At 39.4% G+C, this 24,444-nt stretch overlaps 1 protein-coding gene across 4 annotated transcripts in view; it reads left to right on the top strand.

Moving 5' to 3' along the window:
* The window catches only part of RPS6KA3 (ribosomal protein S6 kinase A3), a 126,569-nt gene that overhangs the window by 83,862 nt on the left and 18,263 nt on the right, over positions 1-24,444 (top strand). For 3 of the 4 annotated variants that reach the window (XR_013346108.1, XM_077816665.1, XM_077816646.1), the window contains exons 12-19: positions 86-150; positions 246-348; positions 745-869; positions 4,007-4,132; positions 12,566-12,655; positions 21,563-21,721; positions 23,449-23,610; positions 23,835-23,911. Coding sequence is in view for 3 of the 4 variants with exons in the window: in XM_077816665.1 (XP_077672791.1) it covers positions 86-150; positions 246-348; positions 745-869; positions 4,007-4,132; positions 12,566-12,655; positions 21,563-21,721; positions 23,449-23,610; positions 23,835-23,911 (907 nt within the window). In the remaining variant the exon portion in view is untranslated. The remainder of the gene's footprint in view (positions 1-85; positions 151-245; positions 349-744; positions 870-4,006; positions 4,133-12,565; positions 12,656-21,562; positions 21,722-23,448; positions 23,611-23,834; positions 23,912-24,444) is intronic. The other variant, XM_077816655.1, reaches the window with a different exon arrangement.

The following is a 24,444-nucleotide window of genomic DNA, read 5'->3' as shown; positions in this document are numbered from 1 at the left end:
TAAAATACTCATATAAAAATAATTATTTCAGCTAGTAGTTCTTCGCAGTAAATAAACTACTATTCACAGCCTTTTTTCATAATAGGGGCAGGTCCAGATGGAGTTGAAGAAATTAAGAGGCATTTATTTTTCTCCACAATAGACTGGAATGTGAGTACTTTGGTAAAAGAACGTCTTTTAGGAAATGTTTGTTGACAGTTGTTATAATTATTTTTAATTCGGTTTCACCGCTGTCTTCTCTTTAGAAATTATACAGAAGAGAAATTCATCCACCTTTTAAACCTGCAACTGGCAGGCCTGAGGATACATTTTATTTTGATCCTGAATTTACAGCAAAAACACCGAAAGGTGAGAGAATAATTAACTGCAATTTAAGTATTCAAAAGTAGAAGAAACTTTGTCATTTTAATTTTCAGAAATTGTTTTCTATCTGGTTAGTTTTGACTGACTACATGTACAAAACCTAAAACTTCATTATATGAAAGATTTTATATAAGCCTGTATGTATATATGAACTGCAGTTCGTTATTTGTGCATTTGTATCATGAGGATGCAAAAATACTTTATGTAAATAACAATCTCCAAACCGGTTTATAGTGTAAAATTCCTTTCCAGTGTTGAAACTATGATTTTATGCTCATTTTTATTCAGTGCATATTAGGAATACTGATTACTTACTGCTTTTGGATTTTTTTAAATAAATTGGAAAGAAGTCTTCCTGAAGACATTTGTTCTGTTTTTCAGATTCGCCTGGTATTCCACCTAGTGCTAATGCACATCAGCTTTTTCGGGGATTCAGTTTCGTTGCTATTGCATCAGATGATGAAAGCCAGGCAATGCAGACAGTTGGGGTTCATTCAATTGTTCAGGTGAGTGCAATTACTGAAGAATAAACATAACGAATGAAAACAAATTATTTAAAAATGAGTTGTCCTTTGCATAAAATATGATGTAGCTTTGTCACACCTTTCATAAACAAGATACCTAAAAACACTTAAACCCTAGTCTTACAGTACTATTAATTATTTTATCCTCTGTTCTTCGTGAAGTGTCACGAAAACGTCGTCAACTAAAGACAAGAAAAATACACCTCAGATTATTTTATCCAAAGAACAGCACCTTTGACAATGCAGAACCTACTGCTTCTGTACATTGGGTGTGATCAGGCATGGGTTTTGACCCCCTAAAAGGCAAGCATTTTAGCATCTGAGCCATAATGACTGTTCAAATATCTGAATAATCCAGGCTTAACATTTTGAAAACATTTTGCATTTTCTTTATAAAGTCAATATTTAAAAAAAAAAAAAAAGTTGCCCGTGGATCATTTTCCCCTTTGTTATAGGATAAATGTTGGGTTCATACTATGCAGCAAAACCCCTCTAAAATATGACTTGAAACTGGAATGTAGAGATGGTTTGGATTGCCATTTATTTTAAATCCTGTAGATTATATCCTGCCCTTCCTCCCTATACACACACTTCAAAAAAAAAATTATAAAGAATTATGCCAGTCTAAAATACTACTTGAACACTTTACATGTTGTCTGATAACTAACCCAATGTGTCAGAGTGCATTGGAACTTTTGGTTTCCTAGTAGAATTGGGAGAACCGATTAAACACAGACTCTCTCACATTAATGATTGTGACATTATTACTTCTGAAAGTAGTTCACTTGGCCTGTTAGCTGAAAAATGCTTACTGTTTCTATATGCTCTGTTGTTGCTATGGCATATTTTTGAACAATGAAACTCTGGTCAGACACATCATTCCATGATCTGGGGAAGGATGACATCAAGCTGGAGTTAGGGGAGAAGTATGCATCATGCTCTTTTTTTTAAATTTAGATTTGATAAGGTTAGCATGGGAATGTATTTCATTGTTGGAGAGTGTGTGGAAGAAGGAGGGATATGAAGTCCTGTGGCCAATAGTTATGGGGCCAACAACATGGAGAAATAGCAGATGTGTTTTTAGGGAAAGAAGACTAAGTGGGTATAAAAGAAAGTAACAGGCCCAAGTAGGATTTTTAAGTAAAAATTTTATTTCTACCACCTACTTCTGTTAATTTTTTCTTCACATACATTCAGAAAGCATATTTAATTGCTGAAAACTTTTCACTTGTTTGTACAGAAAGTTAACAGATACTTCTGATAAAAAATGATATCCTGTATGCTGGTTGCATAGACAATTTGCAACCATCTGAGTGTGTTTAATTCTTCAAAGTGATTGACCAAAATGCGAACCACTTCTTGTGTTCTCTAATTACATCCTTTTTACTACATCGAGAATGCTCATAATAAGTTTATTTGCACACACTATATGCTTCAGGTGTTCAGTGGTGAGGATTTGTGGATATTCATGTACTCATCGAATCATATTCATAGATTTGCTGGGCCAGATCATCTAGTCTGACCTGTATGGTTATAGAATTTTCCCAAATAATTCCTAGTGCATACCTTTTTGAAAAACATCCAATCTTGATTTAAAAGTTGTCAGTGATGGAGAATCCACCTGACTGTTGGTAAATTGTTCCACTTTAGACAATGGTTTGTTTAAAACATGAATTTTAAACTGAGTGTCCCTTTAATTTATCTGTCTCAAGCGATTTGGATACAAGTATGAATATCACCCCATAAAATATAGCTACATTTGGTATTTGTGGTTGGCTCATACATGTACAATGACTTGTTTTTCATAAACCATCATTTCCTCAATTTGCTTCAGAAAAAACTTGTGGAATTTGCCCACATAAAGGGTGTACAGTGTCAAGAAACTTAAATTGAAGAGAGTGGGATATGGATTGGAAGAGATTGTCTTCAAAGGGAAACTAAAGAGGGTTGAGGGGAGGAAAGAGAAGAAAACACTGATTATTTTCAGTAGCTGCAAATGTAATTTGTAAAGTTTAAAATCACTTTTAATTGGGATAAATTCAGAGGGGGCTGAGCAAATAGGAGCAGGCACTATACAAATTGGCATTGGCTAGCTCCTGTGTATCCTCAACTGCCATTGACTTTAGATGTGTTGAACCACTTGCCAAATCCATTTTAGTCTGTTGGCTTTCAGAAAGTTCTGCCCAGCTATGTTTCTGGCAAAGCCAGCTTCACAGAAAACTTTACTTTGAAAGTCCACCTTAAAACAAGTTTGCGCTCTTGGTGGGGTGGGGAGTATAACAGAGTTGGGGCCATGTATTCTCTTGGAGTTTTTGCTGCTTATTGCCCTTCAGTCCTGAATCTCTGCCAACAGTTTTTCTGCAACTTCTGCTGTGCTGTTTTCTTTGCACAAACTTGCAGATGAAGTTCTCTGTACCGCTTCCTCCTCTTGTAAATATTTCTCAAAACTTCTCTGCTCCCTTTCCTCCGTACCCCTTCAACCACTTCCTCATTCTTATTTCCCCTTTGCATGTCTGCAGGATACCCAGATGGCTTCCTGCTAAAGTTAGGCATCCTTTGTACAAGCTCCCCTACTGCTTCCCTGTATCAAAATACCATTTCCTTACCATGCAAAAAAGGCTGACAGTCACTCATTCTGCCTTTTATCCCCAGACTCAGATGACACTTCTACTTCCATTCCTACTGATGCCTGCAATTCCCAGTGAATTTGATCTGTCTCTAAATTTCTCATACTAAGACCTGCACTTGCAAAAAAAAAAAAAAAAAAAATTACCTTATTTTACCGTTCATATTTTGGCAGATGAGACCAGAAAAAATGGTATTTCTTAAGATTAATGGGAAGTCTTCTGATCTGTTTTCTGTTTCATATTATTTGTTTAAATTAACAGAGCAGGAATCCCAAATGTAGACTTGATAGAATTTCTATGATATGCTATAAATGGATGGGATTTATATGATTTATAATGTATCTTATTCAAACAGAAGGATTTTGAAAAGATTTTGACCTAAAAAGATTATTAATTTAAACTATAGGGAACAAATATTTCCAATTGATTTGTAATGTAGATGATGATGTATATTTTTAAAGTAATCGTCAATTAATAATATTATTTTGGTAGCAGTTGCACAGGAACAGCATTCAGTTTACTGATGGATATGAAGTAAAAGAAGACATTGGAGTTGGTTCTTATTCTATCTGCAAGAGATGTATACATAAAGCTACCAATATGGAATATGCAGTTAAGGTAACCACTGTTAAAAAAAACTCTTAATTGCTAACAATCATATTTTCAGAATTTACAGTCATCTAGGTCAATGTTAGCTTAAATTTATCTACCATAAACAAAACAGCAAATTGTTTTTTTCTTAAATGAATAGAAAAAATTGTGACTGCAAATGTCACGTATTCATTAAATTTCATGTTTTGTTGCTATTTTATTTTTTTTAAATGTTCCCCATGAAACGCTTATCTAACTCTCTTACATGCATGCTTCTGGGAGAGAATATACACCAAAGAGACTGCATTACTAAGCATTATTACGAAGTATATTATTACTAAGCATTATATACAGAAATGACAACGATTAGATTAACTTAAATATAATTGTTTCTTTTAGTTCTGAAGTAGATATATAGATGATCACATAAATCCCTGTTCCTAGCTGTGCTGTTTGTGTAGTTTAGTACACATTGGCATTTTTTTTTTCCAGAGGGAACCTCGACTCTGCATTTCCTTGCTTTTTTGTTGGTTTAAATCATTAATATTTTAACAAGGTTTTTAATATGTTAAAAAGCAATAAGCAATGCCAAGTGAATCAAATCTAGTTTTCAAAAATGTTACAATATTGAATAAAAGGCAATAAAATTTGTCTTACCAATGGGGATATCTGTGTAACTGTCAAAGCAGGAACAGAGTGTGGCGAACTTTTTTAAAATCTTAGTTATATTTTGAAGCAATTTACCTTTTAGAATTATAGAACCATTCAGACATATGGACAGAATTGTTCAGTTTGGTTTCACACTCGTATAGTGTGATATACAGGGTACTCACAAGGAACCCTTGAATTCCAACAGAGGTATTTGTTTACATGCCATCAGTCTGGTTTTCGTCATAAACTGGATACATTTTCTGTAAAATAAGATGTAAGATGCATTTTGGGGGGAAGTAGGTAAACAAATTATCTTTCATAATTTGAATGCATTGAATCTGGAATAAATGATTACCAAGTTGAATGTTTCACTTTCTAAATTAGAGTTCAACATTTAAGTAAAATTTGGAGAAAAAATTATTTTTCTGTGGTTTTTATTCCAGTAAAAACAGCTACTATATATCCTGCACATTATTTAAAAAAGTATAATTTAACAGTTCATACGTTTGCCAACGCACTCCTTGCATGTAAAGGCCCCAGTGCAGCATTTCTGCTGCAACAGCATTGTGATGTGCACCCTTTGACACATCCACAGGTAGCAATTTCTGCACAGCTGTCAGGGATTGGCTCCAGTGACGTTAGCTTGGGTACCAGTTCTCCATTGTGTTTGGTCCAACCCATATTTTCTGGTGAGAGTAGTGTGAGATTGTTGCAGTTTGCCTGCCTCCACTTGAAAGTGAGCTCTTTGGATGTTGCAGCACAATGCATCGCTTGTTAGGGTCCATGCCTCCAGTGATCAACACTTGGAGAACAATATCACTGTGCCTTGTTGCAGCTCTGCTCATCAGGTAAATTGTACATGTTGCAGATCAATTTTTCTGCTGAAATGATTGATTCATTTTGGGGATCATCCTTCTCTCAGTTTATTTGAAGTCCGTGTTTCTCCATGGATACTGTCTACGCAGTTTTCTTGCTGTGGCCAGCAATATGGGAAAGAGTATCACAGCCTGTCAGAGCATGGAAGGAGAATATTGTGTCTATATCTGTGTGAGGAAACACAGGCAAAAGCTTCTCTTAAATAGTATGCACAGGAATGTATTTGAATATTTTTGATATTCCACCTTCATCCACAGCTTGCTGCAAGGCATTTTGTCATCGTGTGCCACTAACAGAAAAAGAACATCATTGTCTTGTGTTGATGTGCGACACACTTGTATTCAAAATTGGGTTTGATGACTTAACTATACTGTTGTCTCTGCACTCTCCAGATGTGACAATTGTTTTGATTTGCAGAGCATGGGCTAGGAGTTCTTCAGAGAACAAGCAAGCCAGATCAGCCTTACTTTGGGAATGGGCCAAAAAGTCTGGCCAGCTGTTGGGAATTAGAACAGATCTGTTCTCCAATTAACTTTTTTCCAATTAACTTAGAAGCTTTAGAGCACTTCTGTCATATCATTCCTTTAATAGAAAGGTTGAACATGGAAGAGATTTTCTCCGTGCCATTACATATGCTTGGCCATCAATCACCAGAGAGGATGTACTATCAAGTGTTATCTCAGGAGGACAAGGGATGTCTCTGGTTAAAATGAGTAACATAACAGACTTATTTCCAATTTTAAGATGCCCATTTACCTCAGCAAGATAAAGAGGAATTGACATTAGTTCATGACATAATATTTTATCCAGATCCACCATCCTTCCTCCATTATAGGCATTAATTACGCACTGTAGTATGAGACTGTCAACTTGTATTGTGACTACCTTGTCTTTGTTTTTGTTTTTCCAACTTCATGGAGGGAGGAAAACATCAGAGCCCTTGTCTTTCTCAGTGGGTCACGGAATTTGGTATGGGGACTTAGTTTCTCTGGTGTCATGAGCCTTTTCTGAACAAAGTTATTCAGTTGCTCCTAGCCAAATGTTTCCGCATTCAGCAAAATTCTCTGAATCGCTTCTGTCGCCAAATCTTTTGTTGCAATGTTTTGCAGTGTGTTGGTAGTGAATAATTTTAATCTTTGAAGTGTCATTAATACTTTATTTTCATAATCATAATCATGTTGCTTTTGTGCTGGTGTGGATTCATTGTAACTCATTTGGACATCAAGCCCAAGACTGAGCGGTTTTCTGGTTTGGGCTGCAGTTCGGGCATGTAGATTATGTGAGAGAGCCCATCTGCTGAGTGCTGAGGCCATTCCTGTGATTCCTCTAATTCCTCCTTTCTTTCAAGTGGCATTGAGCCACGCTTGGGAATGGTCTGGGTCTTCCTGATTTGAATCTGTGGTTGGAACCTTTCACAACCCAGTTGCCTCTGTAGAACTCTTTTAAGTACTTCCAGAGGGGGCTGGTTCATTTCTGCTAAGTACACAGATCCCCATCAAGCATAATTTGTGTGTTCATATTGGTGAAAGAACAGAAGCATTCTTTTGAAGGCATACAGATGAAGCTCCTAAATTCCATCTCATCGAGCTCTGGGGAAGAGGAGGAGGATACACACATACTAGCACCAGTACTACAAATTGAGATGGTTGTCCATGTTGCTCAGCACAAATGATGGCATCTTGTCACAGAAAGTTGCAGATGACAGAATAGACACTAGGTTATTGTAATCTTCTTCCGCCTCAGATTTTGCAGCATCCAGGAGTTTCTCTTTGAGTTTTTGTTGTGTTGCTATAGGTAGGTCAGAAGTTGTGGTAATAAGAGTTGCCACAAGCAACTCTTACAACTCTCACAAGCATGAGTGGCTTTTGCATAATTTTTATCAGAAATTACATGCTCTTATCATTTTATCTACCTGAAATGCCATTTTCAGTCTACATGCTCAACAGTCCAGAATCATGTGTATTCTGGCTGAACATTTTTAGGAAATTCACTGATGTATGTAGACCTCCTAAGCATGTAATCTGGATATCTTTACATTCTGGTACAGTCCATTTTAGGTCCATCAGAACATGTGCTTGATCAACATGTTTCTGTTGAAGATAATTAGGGCTGTTGATTAATCACAATTAACTCACGCAATTAACTAAAAAAAAATTAATCACAATTAAATTAATTGTGATTAATCGCACTGTTAATAGAATACTAACTGAAATTTATTAAATATTTTGGATGTTTTTCTACATTTTTAAATATATCTATTTCAGTTACAACACAATACAAAGTGTACAATGCTCACATTATATTTTTTATTACAAATATTTGCACTGTAAAAATGATAAAAGGAATAGTATTTTTCAGTTCACTTCATACAAGTACTGTAGTGCAATCTCTTTACCATGAAAGTGCAACTTACAAATGTAGGTTTTTTATTGCATAACTGCACTCAAAAACAAAACAATGTAAAACTTTAGAGCACACAAGTCCACTCACTCCTACTTCTTGTTCAGCTATTCGCTAAAAGAAGTAAGTTTGTTTACCTTTACGGGAGATAATGCTGCCCACTTCTTAGTTACAGTGTCACCTGAAAGTGAGAACAGGCATTCACATGACACTGTTGAAGCTGGCGTTGCAAGATATTTATGTGCCAGATGCGCTTAAGATTCATATGCCTCTTCATGCTTCGGCCATTGTTCCAGAGGACATGCTTCCATGCCAATTACACTTGTTAAAAAAATGTGTTAATTAAATTTGTGACTGAACTCTTTGGGGGAAAATTGTATGTCTCCTGCTCTGTGTTTTACCTGCATTCTGCCATACATTTCATGTTATAGCAGTGTCGGATGATGACCCAGCACGTGTTGTTTGTTTTAAGAACACTTTCACTGCAGATTTGACAAAATGCAAAGAAGATACCAATGTGAAATTTCTAAAGATAGCTACAGCACTCGACCTAAGGTTTAAGAATCTGAAGTGCCAAGTTCCAAAATCTGAGAGGGATGAGGTGTGGCACATGCTTTCAGAAGTCTTAAGAGCTACACTCTGATGCAGAAACTCAGAACCCAAACCCCCAAAAAAGAAAATCTACCTTCTGCTGGTGGCATCTGACTCATGATGATGAAAATGAACATGGATCAGTCTACGCTGTTTTGGATGGTTATCAAGTAGAACCCGTCATTAACATGGACGCATGTCTCCTGGAATGGTGGTTGAAACCTGAAGGGACATATGACTCTTTAGTGCATCTGGCATGTAAATATCTTGCGACACTAGCTACAACAGTGCCATGCAAACGCCTATTCTTTCTTTCAGGTGACGTAAACAAGAAGCAGGCAGCATTATCTTCTGCAAATGTAAACAAACTTGTTTGTCTGAGCAATTGGCTGAACAAGAAGTAGGACCGACTAGACTTGTAGGCTCTAAAGTTTTACAATGTTTTATTTTTGATTGCAGGTTTTTTTGTACATAATTCTACATTTGTAAGTTCAGCTTTCATGATAGAGATTTCACTACAGTATTTTTATTAGGTGAATTGAAAAATACTATTTTTTGTTTTTCCAGTGAAAATATTTATAATCAAATAAAGTGAGTACTATACACTTTGTATTCTGTGTTGTAATTGAAATCAATATATTTAAAATGTCCAAAAATATTTAAATAAATGGCATTCTATTATTGTGTAACAGTGCGATCAATCGTGATTAATTTTTTAATCGCTTGACAGCCCTAAAAATAACATGGGACTTGTGCAAATCTTTTTACCACCAGTATTCAGTGTATCAGCTTCATGAGCGGGGGACCAAATGATAGGCATGTAACTGTATTCAGTTAATGGTGACAGCGGCAAAGAGTCCTGTGGCACCTTATAGACTAACAGACTTATTGAAGCATAAGCCAATAGGTTAATGGTGAGTTATTGTTACTGTGCTTTTCATTAAAACTTGGCCAGTCAGATTTAGCATTTTCAAATTGATGTTTGCGGGAAAGTGCTATATCCTGTGCTAGTGTTTTCAAATCTGAATGGCAATCATTAAACCATCTCCTAGGACATCTTCATTGAATTTTGGTTCTGCTGTACCTTCTGTGATATTAGTAGGAAAGATATTAAATATCTCTCCTGTACTTTGTTTATTTTTTGAGTAAGTGACAGTAGCCGTGTTCTTTTTTGTATTTACTTATCTTAAAGTACAAGATTCAGCTTGGTAAACATCATTTTCAGATTCAGCACATTCAAACTATGAAAGAAAACATTTACCAACTTTTCCCAGAAATGCTTTTTTCTTTCATTAATATCAGCTTATCTGGGAATTTGGTCTGCTCTATCAGGAGTAGATCTGACTTTTTGTGCTTGGGTTACCCAGGTAGCTTCCTCTGTCCTGAATAGCTGGGACAGAGCGGTGTTTGCACTACTGTTCCTTCTCTAAGCCCTTTCGGACTGTTGTTCAGACTGCCTCATTTCCTTCTCTGTTGCTATTACTACCTGCTACCTCTGCTGGAGCTCCTCTTCTTCAAGAAGCAGAGAGAAAGCATGAGGAAGGAAGGCAGTGGAGTGTGCAGGGGGAAAGAAGGATTCAGCTAGAAGCAATGGATTCAAAACCTCATGCAGGAAAGGGATAAGTGATAAAAAGAGGGAGGAGACATCAGGGAAAACCTCACAACTCAGGTAGAAGGGAGGAAAGAAAGTAGTGCATCATGAGGAAGAGCAGGCTTATTTTCTTCAGTGGCAAATGGCAAAACTGAACCTACCAGACATTTTCAGTTATACCAAATGTGAGTTACCAAGTCATGAGGCTTCCCCCCAAGAAGACAAAAGGTAGGGGAAAACCGTGCTTGTTAAAGGAGGGATGGTTGGTGTAGGGCAGTGTCATAGTTTTTGATAGATTCAAATAAGTATCTAATGCTTACCTGAAAACCCCAGGGGGTTTCCCTTTTCTGGTTTCACATGTCTCTTATATCTCCTGCTGCACCCGGGGCTAGATCTGTAAAAGGGTTTAGGTGCCTAAGTCCAACATATAGGCATCACTGAGATCCTCAAAACTCCCACTCAGCTGCTGCCTGAGTCTATAGACACTTAGAGTCCCTAGGTACCCAAATTTCCATTGTTAAAGCCCCCTAGGTATTTAAATAGCAGTGTAGATGGTGAGGAGCTGCTTAGGGGAATAGAGTACAGGCACACCAGAACGCGAGGGTATATACCCTACACAGCTCCCTACATGCCCCAGCAGTGCTTCCTATCTCTGTACTGGTTTTTTTAGCAGCATAGTGTCCCTCTGCCTTCCTTTGGCAGAGCTTTTCCCTGTTGCAGCAAAAGTCTCTGGCGATGGGAAGGCAGTAGGAGAAGGCTCTGGCAGCTCCCTGCTGCTGGAGCCTTTCCCCACTGAGCAAAAGGCTCTGGCAGCAGGGAGCTGCTAGAGTTTTCTCTGCCACCTCCCCACTGCCAGAGTCTCTTTGCTGCGGTGAAAGGTTCCAGCAGTGGGAAGCTGCCAGAACCTGTCCTTGCTGCAGCAAAAGGCTCTGGCAGCAGTGAGCCTGCTGCTTCCCCCTGTCAGAACCTTTCATTGTTGCATGTAGCTGCGCAATGCAACGTGGACACAGCCTGCTTTTCACTATCGTATGTAGCTTCACATACCTTACATGGTGCCACCACTGTAAACCAAGCCTATGTTTCTGCCAGGGTGCATGCACCTAAGCCCTAGTGTGATCCTCAAACTAGGTGCTGCCCTTCTTCCTAAATCCAGTAGGCATGCTCAGATCAGGTCTAAATGCACAAAAAACAGGTGGTGGCGGTTGTGGTGGTGCCCTCCTTATAACTTCTAGCCCAGTGGTTAGGATGGTACTCTGGAATGTGGGAGACATGGATACAAATCCTACCTCCGCCTTAGGTGAAGCAGGGATGTGAACATGGGTCTCTCCCCTTCCATGAGATTGCTCTAACCACTGAGCTATAGAACAACCACTTGCTCTCTGGCCCAGTGCATATTCAGTTATTTGTATACAGTGGAAACTTAAAGCTTCAATAGAAAGACTGAGAGACACCCCCCACCAGCACACCCCAAAATTCCCTAGAGCCCAGTGGATAGAGTACTCTCGTAGGAGGGGGAAAACCCACGTTCAGATCCCTTCTCTACTTCAGGCAGAGAAATTTAACCCGGGTCTCTCACATCCCAGGTGAATGCTTTAACCACAGGTCTAGAACTTATCAGGGGATACGTGGGGCAGTACTACCACCTCCTCCGGTGTTTTTTGCAAGGAACAACTTGGACACCTAACTAGGAGAAGGTACATGGCTCAGAATCCCACAAGCTGAGATAGGCACCTCCCTGTAGCCTGGAGGTAGCCTAACTCACTTTGAGGGGTGAGCTTAGGACCTATCCTCCTCCTCAGCATATTTATTGACTAACTTAGGTAGCTCCACACTCAACGTCCTGGCTTATGTGGATCCCATTCTTAGGTGCCTGTCTCTCCTTGTGCATTGTATAGGGAGTGTAGGTAGCTAACTCAGGGCTGTGGACCCCACTGGGTGACCTAAAAGTTAAGTCCCTTTTTAGATCTAGCCCCAGGTGCCTAGTTGGAGACAGCCAAACTAAAATGAGTCCAGCAATGTCATCCATCTAGGATTCAGTAACACATCCAAAGTCAGGGGCTTTATGCTTTATTAAGTGGATGGTTAAAGTATTATTTACTGCCATCTTCACATTAATAATTGTGACCTGAAGAACAGTATTGTTATCCACCAGCATCCCATCCACCTGAAGAATTTTCTACTTTCTTCCAAAAGATTATTTTTTCTTCCTTTCAAGGAACCAAATCTTGGTTGGTAGCCAGCATCCCTGTAAACATTGGTGAGGAGTGTTGTGTATTTGTACAAATGAAAATATCTGTCTATGTTCAGTGTTTAGAAAATATTTATTCTTACAAACTTGCTTGGTTTTCTAGATTATTGACAAGAGCAAAAGAGATCCAACAGAGGAAATTGAAATCCTACTGCGCTATGGACAGCATCCAAATATTATTACCCTTAAAGATGTAAGTAGACCCCAAAAGATTCATTCTTTGATAGGGTATTATAAAAGTGTTTTCACTCTTCATTTTGTATCTATGTCAAAGAACAACATGCATGTTTTAGATGTATCTAAAAACATTCTTTTGTCCAATATAAAGAGTAAAATGGTACAATTTCAAATGTCTTAATATGCTTTTGCCAATATTTAATTTTAAACTAAAATAGGTAATTGTTAAAAATAGTCCTTTTTATTTGAGACACTCAACATAGTAGACAGTTTATTAATATACAATAAAATATTAATCACAATCTGATTGAAATTACTAATTAAAAGAAAAATGTCACTGTATTATGTAAAAAAGACAAGATGAAGGGAAGGGGTAGGAGGGAAAGTTAATAAATAAAGGTCCAGTGGTCATTCAAAAACACTTCAGGAGGGAAGAAGTAATTAGGTGTTCTTCAAAGTGGGAAGAGATGAATTAATATGGATTTATGGGGAGGTATGTTCTATTCCATCTAGGTTCTTATACCATGCTCATTTCCATAGCTGCACACCCATGGCCTAGTCCAACAGAGACATGACTGTCTGCCAACCTAAGACATGATGGTGAGATCCCTAGATGAGATTTGGTATTCAGTGTAAAGAATGTAGAGTGGGCGTAATATCTTCACAGTTCCTTAAACCAGTCAACAGATTTGCTGTTGTGGTCTGAACAAGCTGCAAGTGATAAAGAAACCTTGCTGTAAGCCCATTTAAGAGGGAACTACAATAAGAGAGCCATGTGGTGACAAGGAGATGTATACAGGAGAATGGTAATTGGGATAAAATGCAACATGGTTTTACAAAAGGTAGATCATGCCGGACCAACCTGATCTCCTTCTTTGAGAAGATAACTGATTTTTTAGATGAAAGAAATGTAGTAGATCTAATCTGCCTGGATTTCAGTAAGGCCTTTGTTCCAGTTCAGCACAGAGGAAAGTGGTTTTATTCAAGTACTTTCTGGGTCCACGAAAGAACGCGGGATGTAGACAGCTATTAGATCTCAGATGTCTGAACACTCTGTGAAACAGCAGAAATTCAGGATGGTGACCCTCACAGCTATAATCCCCTCTCTCATTTCTGCGGATCGGTTTGTGACTGTCAACTGTCGAGATGCCAACTTTCATGTTGCAGTTCAGAGGTTTCTTTATTTTTGTAGTCAGCCACGACCACTACTGATATCACATCCTCCCTTTGGGCTTCTCCTCTGCCCCAATGGTATTCTCAGAGATCATGGTGGTTGTAGCTGCCCACCTTCATCATTTAGAGAAAATTGTCTTCCATTACCTCAACATTTCGTTGCTCAGGGGCCAGTCTTATCCAGAGCTATGGTCAGCAATAGAAAGAATAATCCTGTTATTCCACAGACTAGCCCTCCAACTAAATCTTGAGAAGTCTGCTTTGACACCAGTGCTGCGGATAGATTTCATAGCAGCTTCTCTGCATACAGTGACAGGCAGTGCTTACCTGTCTACCAACAGATTTCTCACCCAAAAGACACTGATCTCAGAGATTTCAGCTCAGCCCTGAAACCTCAGTAAGGAATGGTCTTTGGCTATTGGGGCATGTGTCAGCATGTGGTGTTGTAATTCAAAACACCAGGTTACATCTTCAGTACCTTCAGTGATGACTCAGGATAGTCTATATATCAAACAAGCACAGTCTGAACAAACAAGTGTCTATCCAAGTGGGTTCTGCAGTCACTCAGCTGGTGAAAGGACCCTTTCAAAGACTCTGCAGGAGTCCAGTTTATTGAGAAGTCCCTTATCATCATGACAACATCAGATGCTTCCCCCTTCAGCTGGGGCCTCTCAGTTCAGGGCAAGTGGTCATCCCAAGAACAGTTTCTCAACGTCAACCTTCTAGAAATGAGAACAGCTAGCAATGCTTGCTTTCACTTCCTTTCTCTGACCAGATCCAGGTCAGTCAAGAGCTTGATAGACAATATAGCCTGCATGTTTTATATCCGTTGTCAGGGAGGAGCATGTTTTTCTTTAACTCTGTGCCGAAATAATAAAACTCTGGAATTGGTGCATAGCCAGACAGGTAGTCTCTCTCAGCTTCTTACCTTCTAGTTGTTCAAGACACCATGGCCAATAACCTGTTCAGGCACTTCTCCCAAAATTACAAATGGGATCTAGACTCAGAAGCTTTCAACAACATATTCTTAACTTGAGGATTTCAGAGGTAGACCTTTTTGCAACTATCCATCAACAGAAAAGTGTAAGAAATTTTGCTCGAGCATGACCCTCAGTCACTGGGCATGCCTTCCTCCTCTTGTAGACAAGAGGCCTTCTTTATGCATATGCACCAACACCATTACTTTTGAAAGTACTGAACAAAATCAAGCAAGACAAGTCCCAGGGTCATTTTAATTGCACCAAGACTAGTTTGGTATCCTTACCTCATTCAAATTACTTCTCATCTACCAATGAGACTTCCAACCCATTGCTGTCTGTTGTCTCAGCATGCCGGTCAGATGCTTCACCCCAATCTGGAAATTCTGAGATTATACGCATGGAACACCACTTGTGTACCCATCAGCAAGTCTTTCCCTTTCACTCTTCTCTTTCCACCATCCTTGACTACCTGTTGGAATTAAAGACATCAGCTCTAGCTAGGAGTTCTGTCAAGGTTCATTTGTCCACAGAAGGTTTTCAGTGTTTGCTCAACCCACAGCCTCCAGTTTCTCAGAGGACTGATTAATATTTTTCCACAGACTAGAGAATCTACTCCAATAAGGGATTTGTACTTGGCTCTTAATTGCCTTACAAAACACCCCTTTGAGCCATTAGTTACATGTTCGTTGCTTCATTTGTCCATGAAGACAGCTTTCTTCATGGCCATCACTTCCACCCACAGGGTTGGAGAACTGGGGACTTTGATGGGAGACCCTCCTTCTACAGTGTTTTTCAAGGAAAAGGTATTGTTCCGACCACATCCCAAGTTCCTCCCTCAGGTGTCTGAATTTCATATTAAGCAGACTGTTCATCTCCCATTTTCCCCCCCAGAAACAACATCAGACTAGACAAGAAGCTGCGTTTTGTACCCTGTATGTCAGAAGGGCATTAGCTTTCAAACTCGACAAAACCAAACTGTTCTGAAAGTCTTTTAGATTCTCTTCAGTTGAGGACAGGTACAAAGGATGTGCATTCTCCACCCAAAGAGACTCGAGATGGATCTCTGGAATTATTATTGCATGTTATAACTTTGTTGACATTCTAGAGTAATAAATAGTTCATTCTGCAAGGTCACAGTTTACATCAATGGCATTAATCAAAGACATTTCAGTTACTGAAATTTGCAGCACTGCAACCTGGATCTTTGTATGTACTTCCTCCAACTATTATGTTCTGGTTCATGTCTCTAGATCAGATGCTGCAATTGGCAATGCAATATGAGGATACTACTCAGGAATCACCTGAAGTGGAGCACCCACAGGGGTATAGATGTGCATGTGCCCTGCACCTTCGATCTGAGGTTTTCGATAGCAGTCTGTTCGGCCCACAAATGCATGCTACACATCTTCGTTCCCTGATCGGAGGATATACAGGGCTGCACAAGCAAACTGCTCTCAGCTCCTTCTCTCACAAAGGGAATTCTGAAGCGGGGGGGGGAGGAGGGCAGGTAGAGGAGCACCCACAGGAACACATACCTTGAATAACTCCTGTTACTGCACAAGGTCAATAACGTCTCTTCAAGTAGAGTCCCTGTAGGTGCTCCACTTCAGATATCAAAGAACTCTGGTTACTGCACAATGTGAGTAATACCTCTCCCCATGAGGCATCATGGACACTTAGAAACATTCAGCTTAACATTGAATTGACTCAGAAAGAAATGTTTCAATGTATTAAAACAAAAAATATCAGTTTTGGAATGCCAAAACAAAAATGTTTCAACACTTTGAATTTTTTTTTCACATTTCTACTTTTAGTTCAGATTTAGGATGAAAACAAATGTAGAAATACTGGAATTTCCCACAGGATGGAAATTCCAATTTTCACGCAGCCCTGGTTATGTTTCACCTTAAAGGTGGCTGCATTGGACTGATGGATAGTCAGGACACTATTTTCCTTGCAATTCAGCATCCTCAGATTTTGGGGGGCACTTCTTCATTTTACATCACAATATGTGCCCCACTGTGGAAAAAACCTTTCCAGCAGTTTTCAGTACAAACTACTTCCTGGGAATGGACCGAACTACAAAGACACTTGTTCGTGAAATTCATTTTCACTGATGTCAAGAAAAGCAGAATTGTGAATAATGTACAGCCAAATGTTGAAGGTGAATATCCAAACTAATATTTGAAACACTGGTTACTTTTACCCTTCTCTACTGTTCTCCAAACAAGAGCCTTTCAGACCCTGAAAGCCACTATCAGTGTAGCTGAAGGAGGACATCCAAGCTAAGATTTGAAATACTGATTACTCTTACCATTTGAGATCTGTAATGATGCTATGATAAAATGTCCCCTTTTCCGTTTTACCTGAACTAGTATGTACTTACCCTGGAAGAAATCAGCATCAGTTTTAGATCTGTAATATTTTACCATTTTAGTGTCCAGAATTATTTAATTTCTCTGTTTTTTACATTTTGTATAACATTAATCTTAACTTCTTTTGGGTTAAGACATTTACTATTTTTAGTTATTTGAATTAATTCATTCAGGAATTTACATTGAAAAAAATTAAATAATTCTTGCTTTCTGGGAGGAACTCAAATTTTGTAATTTGTGTTTTCAGAAAATCATGAGCCTGTGAAAACTAGGGAATTGATGGCTAAGTTAACTCCTATAGCTTTTTCTTCTGTATTTGGAAGCAGCCTTATTGAAAAGCATATTTTCTACAATATGAATTTTGTTTTCTCATCTCAGTTATTATTGATAAAGCAAATAAATGAAAAAAACAAAAACCCCTACCTAACTGATATTAACTATACTGTAGTGTATTTAAAGATATAGAAATGTCACTTTTAAACACTTGAGTAACTAAACTTCCTTCACTTTGAAAACCAAAATTTGCTAATTCTGTTCGCCTATACTATCCAATATAATAAAGTGTAAACTGTAATTGCTTTAGAGATTGAGAGGAGAAAAATAAAAATGACAAGAGATTTCCTCTTGATTCATTCATTAGCTAAATACACAATTTTATTTTACTAGCACCAAGGGATACCTCTTTTAATTTAAAAGCGAAACAAAAGTAATTTTGCTGTTTTTGGCAGATACTATAGGGCAGGGATGGGCAAACTTTTTGACCTGAGGGCCACATCTGTTTATCGAAATTGTATGGTGGGCCATGAATGCTCACGAAATTGGAAGTTGGGGTGGAGGGGGGGTGAGGGCTCCGGCGGGGGATGCAGGCTCTGGGGTGGGGCTGGGGATGAGGGGTTGGGGGTCAGGAGGGTGCTCCGGGCTGGGACCGAGGGGTTGGAGGGCATGAGGGGGATCAGGGCTGGGGCATGGGGTTGGAGCATGTGTGGGGGAGGGGTCAGGGGTGCATGCTCTAGGAGGCACTTACTTCAGGCAGCTCCCAGAAGCAGTGACATGTACCACCTCCGACTCCTTTACGGAGGCGTGGCCAGACAGCTCTGCATGCTGCCCTGTCCACAGGTGCCACCCCTGCAGCTCCCATTGGCTGCGTTTCCTGGCCAATGGGAGCTGCAGGGGCGGCGCTTGGGGCAGGGGCAGCTTGAGGAGCCCCCTGGTTGCCCCTATGCATAGGAGCCAGAGAGGGGAGATGCCACTGCTTCTGGGAGCCGCATGAAGCTGGGTAAGCCCCTGATTCAGCACCCCAGCGGGAGCTTGAGGGCCAAATTAAAACATCTGGAGGGCCAGATGTGGCCCCGGGCTGTAGTTTGCCCACCCCTGGTATAGGGGCAGATAATGCTAACATTTTGGAAATTTTATATTGAATCATAGGACTGGAAGGTACCTCAAGATGTCATCTAGTCCAGTCCCCTGCGCTCATGGCAGGACTAAGTATTCTCTAAACCAGTGGTAATCCACTGGCGGACCACAAGACAGTTTGTTTGTTTACACTGACCGTCCGCAGGCATGCTGCCTGCAGCTCCCAGTTGCCACAGGTTGCCCCCCACTGATCGAAACCATCCCTGACAGGTATTTGTTTAACCTGCTCTTAAAAACCTCTGATGATGGAGATTCCACAACCTCCCTAAACAATTTATTCCGGTGGTTAACGACCCTGACAGGAAACTTTTCCTAATGTCCAACCTAAACCTCCCTTGCTGCAATTAAGGCCATTGCTTCTTGTCCCTATCCTCAGAGGTTAACAAGAACAATTTTTCTCCCTCCTCCTTGTAACAACCTTTTATGTACTTGAAAACTATTATCATGACCTCCCCCACCTCCAGTCTTCTCTTTTCCATACTGAAAAAATTGTTTTGTTTTTTTTTAATCTTCCCTCCTAGGTCTTGTTTTCTAGGCCTTTAAGAATTTTGGTTGCTCTTCTCTGGACTTTCACCCATTTGTCCACATCTTTCCTGAAATGTGGTGCTCGGAGCTGGACACAATACTCCAGTTGAGGCCTAATCAGCATGGAGTAGAGCAGAAGAATTACATTGCATGTCTTGATTACAACACTCCTACTAATAAATCCCGGAATGATGTTCGCTTTTTTTTGCAAGAGTGTTACACTGACTTATATTTAGCTTGTGGTCCACTATGACCCCAAGATCTTTCTGTAGTACTCCTTCATAGGCAGTCATTTCCCATTTTGTATGTGTGCAACTGAATGTTTCTTCCTAAGTGGAGTACTTTGCATTTGTCCTTATTGAATTTCATCCTGTTTACTTCAGACCATTTCTCCAGATCATTTTGAATTATAATCCTATCTTCCAAAGCACTTGCAACCCCTCCCAGATTGGTATCGTCTGCAAACTTTATAAGTGTACTCTCTGTTGTCATCTAAATCATTGATGAAGATATTGACCCGAACCAGAACTGATCCCTGCGGGACCCCACTCTTTATGCCCTTCCAGCATGACTGTGAACCACTGATAACTACTCCCTGGGAACAGTTTTCCAACCAGTTATTCACTCACCTTATAGTAGCTCCATCTAGCTTGCATTTCCCTATTTTGTTTGAGAAGGTCATGCAAGACCGTATCAAAAGCTTTACTAAAGTCAAGATATACCACATCCCCCTTATCCACAAGGCTTGTTACTCTGTCAAAGAAAGCTATCAGGTTGGTTTGACACAATTTGTTCTTGACAAATCCATGCTGACTGTTCCTTATCACTTTATTATCTTCTAGATGTTTGCAAATTGATTGCTTAATTATTTGCTCCATTATCTTTCCGGGTACAGAAGTTAAGCTGACTGGTCTGTAATTCCCTGGGTTGTCCTTATTTCCCTTTTTATAGATGGGCACTGTATTTGTGCTTTTCCAGTCTTCCATGACTTTTCAAAGATCATCACTAATGATTCAGATATCTCCTCAGTCAGCTCCTTGTGTATTCTAGGATGCATTTCATCAGGCGCTGGTGACTTGAAGACATCTAACTTGTCTAAGTAATTTTTAACTTGTTCTTTCCCTAATTTAGCCTCTGATCCTACCTCATTTTCACTGGCATTCACTATGTTAGACGTCCAGTCACCACCAACCTTCTTGGTGAAAACTGAAACGAAGTCATTAAGCACCTCTGCCATTTTCACGTTTTCTGTTACTGTTTTCCCCCCTCACTGAGGGAATAATGAGGAATGATTTCTCTAAAATTACATTTCTGCATAAGAGGATCACTTAATGAAGGTTTCTTTAAAACAGAAGCCAAATTTTGAAGGAGATTGAAGTTAAAAGCCCAAGGAAGTGCAATAAAAATGAACTGTGGTATTCCGATATTAATGCTTTCAAGGTGCTTCTACGCAGTTTATAAGCTGCAGTGCCCCCAGCTGGTAAGATGGATAACTGGTTAGTTGTTTCAGCAGACTAGAACGTAGTTGTAGCCAAGCCGTCCCAGGATATTAGAGGGACAAGGTGGGTGCGGTAATATCTTTTATTGCACCAACTTCTGTTGTTGAAAGAGACAAGCTAAAAGCCACACAGAGCTCAAGAGCTTGACTCTTGGACCAGCTTCCGTTGGTGACGTTGAAGATAATTACCTCACTCACCTCATCTCACCAAAATAGAAGCAGACTAAATGGACATAAGCAAAAGCACTTAAACAATTTTTCATAGTGAAAAATACAGGATGAAGTCTTAATGGACTTCAATAAGCTTTTTAGAATAGTACGTGTGTGCACAATATCAAATTTGCCAAGAAATGGGATAGGAATTTATAAATTGACTTTGATTTCCAAATGCTACAATGCTAATTGTGTCAATAAAATCTAACAGATTGTTTCATGCACTAACTGCAGTGTCCCCAATTTATTATGTAAGATGAATCTTAAGTTATTTTATAATGCCCTAAAACTGATGCTGATATGGCTAATTTCTAGCCATTGCTGCACTTTTTTGTGGAATAGTTACTTGATTATGAAATTAGCTCTAATTCAGCCTTGACAATAGCAGTGTTACCTTATTATCTCCACTTTACTGCATCCAGATCTGATATTCATTTAGATATCAAAGTAGTAATCTGAGCACTCTTAAATTTTACTCACCTGTTTTGTTTTCAGAGTTTTGCCTAGCAATTTATTACATGTTATTCAGTTACTGTACGTTGTTTAGTGGATAAAGTTTTGTGCTCATTTTGCAATTTAAAATATTGTTCAAATAGGTTGGTTGGGGAGTGGCAGTAATTCCACAGGTTTTCTAATAAAAAGAATCCTTTTGGGTTATCTGCGCTATCCAGACATCCTTAGAGAAGGGTAATATAAGAAAGCTTTTTATAAAGAAGTTTACATGCTAATTTATTTCATTTTTGTAGGTGTATGATGATGGAAAGTACGTATATGTGGTAACAGAACTTATGAAAGGAGGAGAACTCCTGGACAAAATTCTTAGGCAAAAATTTTTCTCAGAACGAGAAGCTAGTGCTGTCCTGCTCACAATAACAAGAACTGTTGAGTACCTCCATGCACAAGGGGTAAGTCTTCTACTTGAAGAAAACATTTAGGAATGCATTATCTAATATATATTGAAACACACTTCCCTGTGCCAAATTGCAAGGACAAATCCACATCTGATACATTCTTCCATTGTGTAAAAATTTAACAAATGTTTCCTAGAAAATAACTATACTGCACCAAACCTTTTCTCCAAAACTCTGAAACTCCCCATAGTTTCTGTAGCAGAAAGCTCATTTTGACAGACAAGTAATTTAGAGGTGGGTAAGGTTGATGTGGTGATAGTTGGAGTCAAGAGTGAAGAATCCTTGTATTGTAAAAGAAGGGAACCCAATGGGTAAGGACAAAGATGGAGAGTGACATTGGGAGCCAGGGAAACCATAAGGCAGAAAGTAGTGATGTTACCAAAACAAGTGGAGGGCTTGGATGAGGAAAACAGATGAAACATCTGTAACTGTGATGAGAAGAAAAAGAAGGGGAAAATAAGCTTTATAATTAACAACTCATTAATACATTCATTTGCTTGTCTGCCATGGCATCCCATTATGTACGGTAACAGTCTTTGTGACAAACGTTGAAGTCCATATTCCTAACTGTATATTTCAAGAAGCAGTTGTCAATAATTCAGCCTACCTGATCTTTGTTTCTCCAAACACTATAGTTCTAGAAAATTTGGAGATGAAATTACTTGATGTTTGTAAGGGAGTTGCACTCACCTCTCGCGAGCGCCCCCAGCCGAGCGCGTGTGCCTGCACTCTCTCTACCTGTTTATGATGGCTCTTTGACTCCGGCCAAGTCATACACAGTCTGTCTGTGAGATAAAAGCAACACAAACCCCTTTTGGGGTACAAGCCCAACAGGGGCCTCTCTGTGCCCTCTGTAATGTCTCTCTGTTCCTGCTCACAATAGAGCAGTGCCCCAGGACTCTTTCCCTGGAGGCAATGTCTTCACCCTCTCAGGGCCTTTCTGTCCCCAGCTCTTCAGCTGGGCCACTACAGTTCAGTCCCCTTTCTGAGGTGCCTCAAAGTCCGGGCCACTTTCCCAGTAGCTAGTGGGGGGGACCCAGGCCCACCCTCTACTCTAGTTCCCAGCCCAAGGAACCTATAGATAGCAGCTGTTCGCAATGTCCCTTTAAATAAACTGCATTGCTGCTATAATTCCCTGGGCCGCTTCCCTGCGGCTCCTGCACGTTCTTCACCCTTACCTCAGGGCCTTGTCCTTGTGCAGTCTCAGCAGGCAGCCTGGAGGACCATCCATTCTCCTTCAGCTCTAGCAAAGAACTGAACTCGCTTTGGCCCTACAGCTCTTCTTATGCTGACTTGCTGGGCTCTAATTGGCTGTTTCTCACACAGCTGCTCTAGGCAACTTGGAGGAGCCCTCTACTTCCCTTTTCTGAGGTAGGGTGTGGCAGGGCCACAAGGCCTCCAGCAGGGGGCCTCAGGGCCTAGTCCACTCCGTCACAGTGTTCATCATAATCAACTCATGCCAAACATCACTTTCATGCTCGGAGTGCCCAAATTTGAAAGCTGGACCTATTGTATTGTTCTCAAAATTAACTCATGTATTTCACCATTCTGACATTCTGGGTAGCCAAAAACAATGCATATAGTGTATTGGAGTTGATATTAGAAACATCACCTTCTTTTAAAGTCCATTGCTAACTGCAAATTAAAAAGCAGTGAAGTAAGTGCTTATAATAGAGAACGCTATCCTATATTTTGTTTTTTGTATTTGTGTTTTTATTTAGGTTGTTCATAGAGATCTGAAACCTAGCAACATTCTTTACGTTGATGAATCTGGTAACCCAGAATCAATTCGAATTTGTGATTTTGGCTTTGCAAAACAACTAAGAGCAGAAAATGGTCTTTTGATGACTCCATGTTACACAGCAAATTTTGTTGCTCCAGAGGTAATATCAAGTTCTGGTTTACATTCCTTCAGATTATCTTAATAGTTTTTTTCCCCCATCATTTAAACATTGTTTCTCCATTATTGCATAGTTGTAAAATTATCAATGAATTTAGCTTTTGAAACAATAAACAGTTGAGATCTTTGAAGTAATATAACTTTGGCACCAAAATCATAGTAAAGTATACTGTTTTCTGTAGAAATTAATATATTTGCTTTTCACAGGTTTTAAAAAGGCAAGGCTATGATGCTGCTTGTGATATATGGAGTCTTGGTGTCCTGCTTTATACTATGCTCACTGGGTGAGTTTGCAGAAATTTAGTGGGTTTTTTTGTTTGTTTATATAGGTTTACTATTCTCAAACAAAGTATTGATTATGTGCTCAATCCTGCAAGTTGCTAATATTCCTGGGAGGTTCTGGATGCTGGTTTCAGTGGGAGTTGAAGGTGCTCTGCATGTGGTAGGATCAAGTTCTTAAGAGTCTGATATCTAAAATAAACTTCCCTTTATGAGTTTGCTTAACTGTTGTTAAATCCAGTCAAAGATTATATCAAATGTATGTTTTGTAGCCTTTTGATTATTTAAGAATAGGAATAGACTCTCATACACTGTTACTTTACATGAAGTGGAAACTTGTTCCTACCAAAAAAGCTAGAAAGTACTATGCATATTGAAGAGAATATATGTGGTTAAGATTTACCAGTTGTGACATGGTGTTCCTAGAGCAGCCCTCACTGCAGCCTGCCCTGACCTTGGCATTTCCAAAAGGGAGAGCAGATACTCCCAAGACTGGTGGATAACACTCAAGTTGAATTCCCCACCAGTCACAAACTGT

This window comes from Eretmochelys imbricata, chromosome 1 (genome assembly GCF_965152235.1).
Source record: "Eretmochelys imbricata isolate rEreImb1 chromosome 1, rEreImb1.hap1, whole genome shotgun sequence".
NCBI classification, from domain to species: Eukaryota; Metazoa; Chordata; order Testudines; family Cheloniidae; genus Eretmochelys; species Eretmochelys imbricata.
Note: the sequence above shows the minus strand (reverse complement) of the source record. Positions and strands in the feature narration are given on the sequence as shown.